At 33.0% G+C, this 13743-nt stretch overlaps 1 protein-coding gene across 1 annotated transcript in view; it reads right to left on the reverse strand.

Moving 5' to 3' along the window:
• LOC128184496 (NADH dehydrogenase [ubiquinone] 1 beta subcomplex subunit 8, mitochondrial-like) overlaps positions 1-13743 on the reverse strand; it is a 34201-nt gene that overhangs the window by 11720 nt on the left and 8738 nt on the right. The window contains exons 2-3 of the mRNA XM_052854010.1: positions 10312-10538; positions 7842-7909 (exon numbers count right to left, since the gene is read on the reverse strand). Of these exons, the coding sequence (XP_052709970.1) occupies positions 7842-7909; positions 10312-10538 (295 nt within the window). The remainder of the gene's footprint in view (positions 1-7841; positions 7910-10311; positions 10539-13743) is intronic.

The raw sequence follows: 13743 nt of genomic DNA on the forward strand, positions 1-13743 counted from the left end.
GGCCTCTCGATTCTCTTTAATTGGGGGCGATATTCGGCCCTATTCCCAACGTGAAAAGGCATATTTTCCCCCAAAATTGAGTGTTTTCCCCAATTTGAGATCGCCTAAAATTAATAAAGTAACTTAAAAGAAAACTACACTTATTCTAAATATATATTGTATATTCAGCAGTCATAAAGGCACTGTGAATATGTGCAACACTATCGCGTTGTAAACTGTTTCTTGTGATCGGTAACTTAGCCAGAATTTCCTCAGACAGAGATGGTGTAATTTTAAAAACGATGTTTATTAATTTACTTTTATTTCTGATATTACGGTTAGTTGATAAGCTGTTAGTAGTTTATAATTCTGCAGTAAATGTTAAAATAATTATAAAATTTTTGGTCTAAATAGATCTGGGTTACTGTCGTATCGCCCCAAAGCCAAAGCGCCCCATGCACGAGCGCCCCAAATTTTTTTTGGAGCGCCCCAATTACGTTTCACGAGCGCCCCAAAATGTATTCACGAGCGCCCCAAAGTAAAATTATCGTTATACCTTACGTCTTGGAAAATTTGCACGAGCGCCCCAAATTGGATTTTCCAATATTGTACTAAAATCGGGATCGTTTTCACGACCGCCCCAAGAGGATATTCCTTATTATGTCTTTCTGCATAGAATCTTGTTGTATCATTACACCTTACGTCTTGAATAATTTGCCCGAGCCCCCCAAAATTGGATTTTCCAATATTGTACTAAAATCGGGATCGTTTTCACGAGCGCCCCAAAATAATTATCCTGATTATGTCTTTCTGCATAGAATCTTGTTGGATTATTTTTTTACGAACGTGCCCTGAAGTTGCCTACGATTTGTAAGAAAACTATCTTATGATTAGGAAATCATTTCCACGAGCGCCCCAAAACTGATAACTTTTAACTTTGCTCTCAAATCAGCATTCTATGTTGCTATAAAGTTAATATTTGACTACATGTGTAATAAATATTTGAAACCTGATTTTGCTTTAAAATGTATGTTTGAGAATCTCACTTTTACGTTAAATAAGCATCATTTACACGAACGCCCCCCAAATGAGATTATTCTATTTTGAAATAAAATCAACGTTGGTGTGTGAGTCCCCAAGTTTGGATTAATTTCACGAGCGCCCCAAAATGGTTTTGTTTATTAGTCCTTATTAATCTTCGATGGAATCTCATTAAACTTACACATTATTATTCCGAGCGCCCCAAAATACATACCTCATTTTTTTTAAATTTCGATCGCACCAATTCTGTTGAATTGTACAAAGTATTCTTATTTTTGAAGGAAATTTTTAATAATGTCAGATATAATCCAACACAAATTGTTCTTCTACTCTCAAATTTTCCGCGCAAACCTCTAAATATGTTTTTTAAGCTTACATTTACAGTCAATCATTATTTATAAGAAAAAAACCAATGCCTAATATGTGTATTATAAATGTTATAATTGTATTTGCAGTGATATATAGAGCCAATGGGACGGGTGTGTCATTATTTATTTTGTATTACATATACCGTATGTGTTAAAACATTAGCTTCCGAAGACAACTGACGATGATGTAATAGAAGGGGATATTCGGAAACATTAAAAGGTGTCAAGGGAGGGGGTATCCTGTCACGGTATCAGGAGAAAACATACCCAGACACGCGGGAGACGTTGGCTTCGTCGCGTACCCCTTTGATTAGATGTGTGTACACCATGTACTATAATCACTGTGTGTATTGTATGTATACATTGATTGTGTTCGGTATTTTATAGAAATTATCAATAATGAACAAAAACACACCAAAAGGAAACGTGATATTTATAAAGGGAGCAATAAACAGACCTGTTTACAAATATTGGCATAATTATTATATTCTCCATCGTTCGAATGTCAACGAAGGAATAACACCCAACACCCTGGATGGACGATATGTGACGTAACGGGGGGGGGGGGGGGGGGCGTTGGAAGGTAATTAGGAGACAGTCAATTAGGTAGATAATTGCCATATTGTTTGATTGATATTGATTGATGAATATCAATTTCGGGGCTCATGCTTTGATCTTTGTATAAAAAACAGTTTACGGAAATATTTGTCATCGCTTTACATCAGCATTTTTTATTTTTGTATAGCAAACCTTATTTTAGAGCGCTCCAAAAAAAGAAAGAAAAAAAATAACAATAGCTTATGACTCGAAAACTACATCGAAACTTACCCCCCCCCCCCCCCTTCCAAAAAAAAGAGCAAGAATAGCAATTTGTGTAGCACTTGAAAACAAGTCATTTTAGATTTGATTCATAATATTTTATAACGAAACTTATTTTGGGGCGCTCGTAAAAAACAATAACATTATTTACCATTCGGAGCATTGGGAAATTTTGCTCATAACATTCCAATTATTACTTTGGGGTGCTCGTACGTGAAAAAAATTTAATAATGAAAAAAAAAACCATTTGGGGCGCTCATGACGTACACGTGAACAAAATTGATCATATAAAAAAAACCATTTGGGGGCGCTCGTGACATACACGTGAAAAAAAATAATCATGAAATAAACAACATTTGGGGCGCTCGTGACTTACACTTGGGGCGCTCGTGAATTGTACTTGGAGCGTTCCAAAAAAATTTTGGGGCGCTCGTGCATGGGGCGCTTTGGCTTTGGGGCGAAGTGACTAGCACCCATAGATCTAGATCCTCTACAAAACGGTAGTAAGTGGGTCAATGGGTTGGACTAATACCCCAAATACACAGAAGTACAGAGACTGATTTAATAAATATTATCAATAGGCTAACACAATCAGGAAACATTTATCTGTAAAAGGTATAAATACAAATATAGATTAAATTTTACATTAATAAAAATAAGATAACCTTTTTTTTAAATTCTAAAAAAAAAACTTTTATTATTTTCTATGCCATTTGACATATAGCAGGCTACTAAACACAAAAAACCTTTTGGGAAATTTTACATCTTCAGTCAGTAACAAACTTGTATCACACACTGTAAATACACTTTTTTCCTTCTCCTTATTATACACACATGTTCCCAGTTTTAAAAATAATTTTAAAAAAAAAATAACTTTTAAAAAATCCTATCAATATACCCTGGTTTTTGTTCATAGGACTGTACATTAAGCAAGGAAAAAAATTCCCAATTTCTATCAAAACGTTGCATTTTTCCCAATCCATTGGCCCCGGCCCCAGTACCAAAAATAGGTGTGAGAGGCCTGAATTTGTAAATCGTGTGTCAGTAGAGGTGTGAGACCTGCGGTTCGGAATGCCCTAAAAGTGGCCCAAAGACACACTTAAGCATGTGTACATGGAATAGTAAATAAAAAATCAAACAAAACATAAGACTTATTTTGTTTCTTTGAAGTTTGCCAGGTTTTTTTTTCTTTTTTTTTTTCGACCTACCGACCCAATTTTTAAAATAAAAAATCCGTAATCCAATTAAAAAAAAAATGTTCGCCTCATATGAAACAAATTTTAAGTGATGAAGCGCTGCTAGATTTTTCAAAAATTGATAAAATGTCTAATCATAATATGAAGAAAACTAGACATAGTGATTAGAAAAAACAAAATTTTACCATCGCAGCATAAAATTAAAAATCCAAAATGTATATGAAAATAATATATAGCTATATATATACATTTTCAATTCATATTACAAAACATATTGAAGCGCTGCATTTCAGTTCAGAATAGCACTTTGTTGTATAGGTTTGCAGCAAAATTTGCTTCAATCAGCAAGAGTCATCTTTCTTTATCATAGACTATTGAAGGTTTTACATACATGTTATACATACAGTGCAAGAAAAATTGCCACAGTTTCTTAAATTTCAGAAAAGGTTTTCTTTTTTAAATTTGGATATGATAATAGTAAATGGATATATATATATTTAAGAAATCCTAAAAATGTAAACCAGAGCATTTTGTTACGTAACACGAAAAGGGGATCAAGTGAATAATCTTCCAGTAATTGGTATGATATCAATACAGGGATATACTGTCTTGAATCAAATGAGCTGAGATATTAGTTTTTTTTTCAATTTGTTTTCCCATATCTGCTCCCTCAGAATAGAAAAGCTTTATTCAATTTTAAACATTTGAAATGTTATAAATTTTAATTAAACGATTTCAACTAAGTCTAGAATTTGTAATTGTCTTGGTCACATTTTTCCCAATTATAATTCATTCAGCTCTGTGAACGAGCTATAGATAGAGAAATAAAAATATTCAATCCAAATACTCTCTGGCCTAAAACATCAAACATGTACCGTACATGTACTGAACAAGTACATAAAATTTAGTTATATATAAAAAAAGAATAAATCCATCGGGAGGGGGGAGGGGAGAGGGGGAGGAATAGTCATGTAGATATTGCCTCATAAATACTTTATCATTATGACACATTTCTTGTAATATTTTGTAAAAGTTTTCTTTACTTTTTTGCCCCCCTGCTTCAAAAGAGCCATGGGGTTCAGTTCTAATTTTCTTTTTCTATCTTCAAATTCAAATAAGTGTATCGCCTTCCAGCATAAATTGGGACCATGCACCACCTCCCTTGTTGTTACATGCATTAATAATTGTGAATTAACAGAAACAAAGTGATGTTATTTTCTACAGAAGTTATCTCTCTTATCAGAGGGACATTCCACCTTAATTGCAGTTTCCTGGCCTAATAGTTTTTGAGAAGAAGATTTTTAAAGATTTTCTCTATATATTCCTATGTAAAACTTGATCCCCCTTTTGTGGCCCCTCCCTACTCCCGGGGACCATGAATTGAAAAAACTTGAATCTACACTACCTGAGGGTGCCTCCATACAAATTTAAGCTTTTCAGGCCGAATAGTTTTTTAGAAGAAGATTTTTGAAAAATAACAAATTTTCAATAATTCTCAAATATCTCCCCTTTAAAGAGGGCATGGCCCTTCATTTGAACGTGAAATGCTTCCATTTTAATTTGATCTTTTCTGGCCTAACTGTTTTTGAGAAGAAGATTTTTATAGATTTTCTCTATATATTCCAATGTAAATGGATATAAGATCCAAACTTATATCTGCATAACCTGTGCTTTCACACTAAGTACTGAGTTTTGGACCGAAAAACTTTCCCAGAATATTTTTAAAGATTTTCTCTATATATGTAAAAATTCAAACTGCCATCACGGCCCCGCCCTACCACTAGGGACTCTGATTTTGAATTTACAATGTAAATCTTGATCCCCCCATTTTGCCCCACCCTACCCCCGGGCACCATGATTTGAATGAGCTTGAATCTACACTACCTGAAGATGATTCCATTATAATTTGAGCTTTTCTGGCCTAATGGTTTTTGAGAAGAAGATTTTTAAAGATTTTCTCTATATATTGCTATGTAAAAATTCATCCCCCTATTGTGGCCCCACCCTACCTCCCGGGGGCCATGATTTGAATAAACTTGAATCTACACTATCTGAGGATGCTTCCACTCAAATTTGAGCTTTCCTGGCCTAATAGTTGTGAGAAGAAGATTTTTAAAGATTTCTTTATATATTCCTATGTAAAACTTAATCCCCCAATTGTGGCCCCACCCTACCCCCGGGGACCATGATTTGAACAAATTTGAATCTACACTATCTGTGGATGCTCCCATTTTAATTTGAGCTTTTCTGGCCTAATAGTTTTTGAGAAGAAGATTTTTAAAGATTTTCTCTATATATTCCTATGTAAAAATTCATCCCCCCACTGTGGCCTCACCCTACCACCGGGGACCATGATTTGAACAATTTTGAATCTACACTTCCTGAGGATGCTTCCATTTAAATTTGAGCTTTTCTGGCCTAATAGTTTTTGAGAAGAAGATTTTTAAAGATTTTCTCTATATATTCCTATGTAAAACTTGATCCCCTTCTTGTGGCCCCTCCCTACCCCCGGGGACCATAATTTGAACAAACTTGAATCTACACTACCTGAGGATGCCTCCACACAAGTTTTAGCTTTTCAGGCCAAATAGTTTTTGAGAAGAAGATTTTTGAAAAATACCAACAAATTTTCAATAATTCTCAATTATCTCCCCTTTAAAGAGGGCGTGACCCTTCATTTGAACAAACATGAATCCCCTTCACCTAGTGGTGCTTTGTGCCAAATTTAGTTGAAATCTGCCCTGTGGTTCTTGAGAAGAAGATGAAAATGTGAAAAGTTAACGACAACGACTACGACAACGACTACGACAACGACAACGACAGACAACGGACAAATTGTGATCAGAAAAGCTCACTTGAGCCTTTGGCTCAGGTGAGCTAACAAGGTGGCTAGTAGACATATTTTATTAAAAGAACCTTCTATTCCCCATCCCAAGCGGCAGACAGAAACTCTCCCAGTGGGCATTTAAACAAACAAGTTTGGTTGAAATTGGCCCAGTAGTTCTTGTCACAATGAGAAGATGTTGAAAATGTAAACAGTTTACGGACAGACGGACGACAGACAAAATGTGATCAGAATAGCTCACTTGAGCTTTCAGCTCAGGTGAGCTAAAAACACAAAAGAGAAAAAAATATTAAATTAACAATCAAAGTATCACTACATATCAGTTCCAACTTCTGAATTTTCATATTAACTATAAACTTGCACCATCTCGTATTTATACCAATATCATTTTACATGCACTATTTATTTATAAACTCGCACCATCTCGTATTTATACCAATATCATTTTACATGCACTGTTTATCAGTGATTTTGGTTGGCCAATTAATATTTTACTATTAATGAGTCTATTTATTTATATAAAGACTTCAAAAACTGTTTTTGTTTCAATAAATAAAAATATTTGCATAGTTTTTTAATCATACAACTTCTTAATTACATTTAATGATTAATAACTCCATTATGAAGTAGCAAGGGAAGATAAACTTTATTATGACGAAGCAATGGAAGATAACTCAATTAACTTTCACAATATCTTAACTTTAATACACAGCTTCATTCTTCAGGGGGCCATGAATTTTACAATTTTGGTAGAGGGCTTCATGGATATCATAAACATGCATTCAGATTTTTCCTCACATGTGTGGGAGTAGAGAAGAAGATTTTTGAAAATTTGGCTGTTTTTGCATATTTGGCCCTGCCCGTGGTGCCCTGGGGGTGTTAGAGCCATGAATTTCACAATTTAGATTTTCCTTACCATAGAGATGCTTCACACCAAAAATGGTAACAATTGACCTTGTAGTTTTTCAGAAGAAGTTAAAAATGTAGTATTGTTAACGCACGATGCATGACGAACGATGCACAACGACAGACAAAGACCAATTGCATTAGGTCACCTCAGTAACTTGGGTGACCTAAAAACTACTGAAAAAAGTAGCATCAATTACAGTCCCAGAAACATTCTACTTTCTTAATTGAATGGTGAGCAGTAATGAATGGTGAGCGAACACAGAGCATAAACGGAGCAAAACACAGGCGCAAAGTGAACGATATGTGAATGCTATGTGAATTCAAGATAAACAATTTATTCAGAGTGCCTCGGGAGGTATCCTTAAATCGTGTTTTGTTGGTAATCTGGAAAAAATAACTAAATAAACTACATATAGTATGTACTGTTTTCACCCTTAATATAATATTATCTGACTGAACGATAAGTGAATGCTGAATGAATGATGAATGCAAGCTAGATGAACGCTCTGTGAAGGCACCATAAGGGCAAACAGAGCAGAGCGCAAGTGAATGCAAGGTAAATGCATTGTGAGCTAATGGTGAGTGCACCATGAGCATATGAAAAAATGGGAAAGTAGAACGTTTCAGGGACTATGGCACATCACTGTACCTGCCAAGTGAACCTTGTTCTTTCTTTTGACTTACTCTGAGGAGGGGTAGAGATCCTGACCATAGTCAAAACGATCAGTATAGTGATACTCTCTCATTGGCAGCTACAAAATAATGAGAAAAGTGTTAGAAGTAAAGTAAGAAAAGTTTGTTTTACAAAACCAATCTACTGTTATGAAACATCATTAAAAGAATTTGTATTTCAAAATTTCTTGAATCTGTAGGCTTCTTTCATTTACTACTTTTTAATGAAACTGAAAACCGACACATCCACGAATTAACATTCCTATGAATAGACAAAAAACCCACAACCCACGAAAATTGGCCCCCACAAATTTAAATGATTCCACAGTACACAGGCTGTTTAAATTGACATTGTGAGACAGCTAGGATTTTGAAAATAGAGAATAATACATGAAAAAATCTGTATTACATCCCATTTCACCCCAAGACTCCAAATCAGCAAGTGGGCCAAAGGCCTGGCTCTCAGGAATCATTAAACTGACTTGAATCTAAGTCAGACTTAAGTCAATAAATTTGCACAGAAATATTGTCTTGAATTTTAAGACTGCTATAAGGCAGACTTAGGCATAAAGATTGTTACTAAGTTAGTTAAAAATGACAGCACTAGTGGATTTTTAACAAGGAATGACTAGCAAAGAAGGTGGCTCCCTTGTCCTTGGGTTTTTGAGACCGTCATTGGAGATGCAGACAGACAACAAACTCTTTATCTACTCCTCTTTCTCTCTCTCTTTTTTAAATACTTTTTCTCTTTCTCTTTAATTTTCTCTCTCTATTACCTGCAGGTCTGTAGCTCCCGGTCTGAAAAAAAATTTGGATGGACGACCTGGGAGCTATGAGGGTCAATCAAAAAATTTTTTGTCATAACTATGTTACTTAACGTTATATCATTACTAAATTTGGTAGGCCTTAATTTAGCAATGGTTTCAAACAAATGCAAAAAAAAAGTCAATATCTTTCTTTATTTCTAAAAATTATAATATATAGAATCTAATCCTGTAAAAATGAGGTCACGGCGCATGATGTGAAATGTTGTTTAGTTGAACTGAAATACATTTTGTTATTGCGCTGTAAATGTAGTGCGCCGTAAATTGCAGTTTTTTACTATAGGAGGCACTGTAGCTCCCAGGGAGGTTGTCTATCCAAATTTTTTCAGACCGGAAGCTACAGACCTGCAGCTAACATTCTATCCATCTACTCCTATCTTTCTCTCTCTACCCTTTTTTTCTCCAAGAACCCCTCTTTCTCCATTTTTCTTTCTCTATATTTCTCCTCTCTCTCCAACTCTCTTACACTTCTTATGAGCATTACATTTTTCTGTTTTTTTAAAATCACTAAACAATAAGACAGCAAACAAATTTTGACTTACTGTAAGTCGTTTTAAATCCACGAATTTAAAATTTCACAATTTCTATTAAAGTACCAATCGCAATGGTTTTAATTTCACGCTGCTTAAAAATCAATTGACCAGAATATAAGCATTGAAACGTTGATGAAAACTAATACGTAATAGTATTCATGAGGGGTTCAAACATAGTGAAATTAAAACCATTGTGATTATTTGCCAATCTACAGTAAGCCAATCTACAGTAAGTCCAAGACTGCTTCGAGATCCCAGGGCCAGAGGGCTCATATCCGTCAAGAGTACAGTATATGCGGTGTGATACAGATTTTGACACATATTTTTGTTTCAATAAATATTTGAATAAAAATGATAAATTACTCTATATTTTTTAAAAATTTCATGTGAAAAACCTTTTCCAAGCTTCATCATAGATTTCCAATCTCAAAACTGTCATCATTTTGGTGCTCAAAAGTATTGTGACGTCATCTATGATAAAACTTTCATATTACTGTAGTTTCCTAATTAAACAGAATTAATATCCGAATATCCGCGTAAAATCGCAAGAAGCAACCCTCGTGGATTTTAAAATCTCGCTTTTATTTTCAAGACAGTTTTGAACTATAGGAAATCATTTCAAAAAGTTGGTGCTCGCGATTTTATATTATCGCAATTTGATACAAAACAGCAGAATCGTGGAATTAAGTACTCGCGTAAAATAAGGAATTTACGGTATGACTTCACAGATCAACCTACAAATTAGCACCGAATAAGAGAAAAAGACCCAAGGTACTCTGTATCAAAGGTGCAAAGGTGTTTTAGAGGTGTAATAAAGGATGTGACAAAAGGGTCAAAATAAAGGGTGATAATACAAGGGATTTGATGAAGATACATGCCTTAAGGTTCACATCATGGGTGCAAAATCCATGTATTTTATACATGTACCAAGTATATAATAAAGTTTCTAATGGTACACATCAGACAAATATTGTACAAATATTGTACTGAGTTTCATGAAATACTATTTCAAAGTGGGATTTGAGGAGAGGAGATCTGTGTATCATTACCAAGGTCATTCAACTTTCAATAAAAAGAAGATTTCATAAAAAGTGAGTAATATAAATATGATAGCTTAAAGCTTACTGGTTCATTAAAATTTGTTTTAGTTGATTTGTCGTCCCAAACTTCATATTCTGATTTCAGATCCTCTCCAATTGGCTGAATTTCTGGGTAATCCCCCGAGCCCCACTTATCATGGTTTTCCCACGGCTTATAATCTTCGGGCTGCATTCCATATTTCTTGGCTGCTTTTAGCCTCTCTTCTTCTGTTTTCGGGTAGGGCCCTGGGAAGAAGTCCTTTTCAAAATAAACTGAAATGAAAAGTTGCATATTAAATATTTATCAGATTCTGGGAAAAATTTCACTCTGTATTTCATTTTCCTCAAAACATCATTTGCAAATACTGTACATGGAGCACCCTTTCTACAAGTCTTTTAAAGCTGGATGGTCCTAATTTTTTGCAATTACAGCATCAAATAATTTTCCATACAAACCAAATATCTTAGAAAGTTAAAGACATTCGCCTATATATGAAGAACATAACAAACCAAACTGCATCATGGGAATGTTTAGAAAAGGGAACTGTTTGGTTTCCTCCAAGGAATGATTAGGTTTATGATTAGGTCCTGCATGTTATGCATCACTTGTAAACAGAGCAAACTTCAGAAATATTAGTGAACAAAATGTACACTTGCAGGTTTATTTTTGATTTGCTAGAACATTATGACCTTTATCTATGGCGATCTTAAAGGGGCATGGTCACGATTTTGGTCAAATTCTATCTTGCTATTTATATTATTTACAATGCTTTAGGAATGCATTTGTAATTATCGAATGAAATTTTAGAGTCAGTAGTATAGTTAAAAGCAAGATACAGGGCTCACAATTCTTTGTCATGTAAACAAAGCTCGTGTCCTGTTTTTGTTTACATAGGTTCAATATACCAGTAAAAATTCTTTTTCAAGCTGATTTGTCTATATTTTTATTCTTTTTAAGGATGACGTTTACTCAGAATGAAAAAAAAATCCACTGATGATAATGAAAAACCATCTATTGTGTGTTATAGACCTTTGCTTGTATTGTTATTTTTCACTTTCAGAAAAGTAGGTCAATGACCTACTTTTTGAGTTAATGGCCATTGAATATTTATTGAAAATTCAAGAAAAATCCCATAAATTTTACACTACAATTGAGATTTTCTTAATTATAAAAATATTACAAATAATTAAACACTTTAAAAAATAAGATACAGTTTACGAATGGTAGTTGCACTAAATAAGTACACAACATTAAGATTTCAGCATCAATTTTTAAAAATAATTCAGTCCGAATTTCCTCTATCAGTTTTCAAATCCCTACCCATTTTTGATTCAATTTTACAAAAAATTGAATGATGATAATACAAAAACATTTATGATAATGAACTACTTATATTGACCTTATTCTGTTGGCATAAAATTTATATGAGGTCAATGATCAAAATTTTGAGATATGATGTCTTTTATCGTTTTTAAGCATTTTTCAATATTATTATTATTCGTGCCATAAGATTACTTTAATGAATAAGTGATGTAAAACCAACAGAAAATATGCAAAATTACGGAGACTTAAATATCAAATCCTAACTTTTAATATCAGACTACTGCCAAAAAACTTTTAGCAGTAAACAAAATCTGCAAAATTTAGTCCGAATTTCCTCTGTTTGGCTAAAAGTCAATTTTTGTTTGAGCATAATTCTATAATAAAGTAAAACTGTTGAATGTTTTGTCAATAATAATTCATTTCATAAATACTTTTTGTGTTTAGAACAAATTTTACTCATTACATTGAACTTTTTAACAATCAGAATTTGAGAACTCAAACCCTGAGTAAATAACACCCTTAAGCACAAAGAAACAGTTTCTAATGTTTAACACATTCATTTAAGGTCTTAAGCTGTAATTTTCACTTCAACAGTCAAAATTAAATGTAAACAATAGCAATGTTTACATAGCAAAGAATTGTAAGCTCTGTAACTCGCTTATAACTCAAAGAATAACACTAAAATTTTGGTTGCCTATTAAAAATGCCTTACTAAAGCATTGTAAACATTAAAATCGGAAAAATAATTTTTGACCAAAATCGTGACCATGTCCCTTTAAAGAAGATCTAGTACAATCATGGCCGCCTCGACATCAGGGGCAATTTTATTATGAGGTGAAATAATGCGGTGTCCTTTTGTGTCATTTGGTTTTTAAACAAATTTTGTTCATCATTTATTCATTGAAATAATTAATATATTGCTTACTTGACTAGGAAAACTACTGCAGTGACTTTTATTATACACATCCTTAGCATAACCTTTGCTTAAAAGTGGTCACAAAATCTGATATAAAATCTGACCAAGCAGCTTTATAATAAAACCAAAACTATCCTTTACACGTTGCCAATAGACTTCAAGGTGTAATTAGTTGGACCATAATCAAAATTTTGAAAATTCCTTTGGTGGAGTATTTTTATTTGATAACACCTTCAAAATGATATCATGATTAAGAATATCGGACCATTCGTTTATTAGGAACAAAATGTGGTCGTTATACACCAAATACCTTAAATCAGCAGTAATATAAATACTATTAGCATAAAATATAAAACAATTACAGTCTATAGATTTTTTCTGGGTCTTACGTTAAATACATCTGGTCAGTAGGAAGATAGAAAAGGACAAAGGAAAGATAATTAAGGAATTAAAAAAAACCAACGAAAATTATGAGTCAAAAATTATATTGGATCTTTATAAGTAGTTATTAAGGTATTGTAAAAAGTAACTTAAAATTCCTAAAACTCTCTTGGTTAATACATGCATAAACTTTCTCTCGATTAAAATATAAAATAAAATGAATCAGATATTTTGACGAAATTAAAATGTTCTTTCTTTCATCAAGGGGAGATAATTCATTAAAAAATGTTAAGGTGCAAATTGACTGGCTTCTTATATGTTGTCAGTCATGTGAATTTGGTTCATTTTTTCTTTTTCATTGTTATCTAGCAATACATATTCAACTAGTTTAAAATGATTCAAAATTGTTCAATATCCCTTCATTATACATTAAATACCTTAAGTACGGTAAATCATAATACATTTGTAGTGAAATGTAAATCTGTTTAAATGTAAATTATCCGGAGTAAAAACTTATTTTTCGAGCAATACTCAATACAGTTATTTTACCAGCTTTACGCAATATCACCTAAAAGTACCAGTACTAGGTTTAAGCGTATTGTTGCATGTATATATTAGATTAAAAAACCATGATGAATTGAATATATTGATCACGCAGATGCACATTAAAGCTTTTTTTCATACAAAGGTTTGCATATATATATATATATATATATATATATATTTATATTTATATATATATATATATATATAAATGTATATTTAGCAACAGATTTGATACTTATTGCCTAAATCAAGTTTAATATGTTTTATTAAAAACATTGATAGCTATCTAATTAACTAATTTAGAATTACAA

Source organism: Crassostrea angulata, chromosome 5 (genome assembly GCF_025612915.1).
Source record: "Crassostrea angulata isolate pt1a10 chromosome 5, ASM2561291v2, whole genome shotgun sequence".
NCBI lineage: Eukaryota > Metazoa > Mollusca > Bivalvia > Ostreida > Ostreidae > Magallana > Magallana angulata.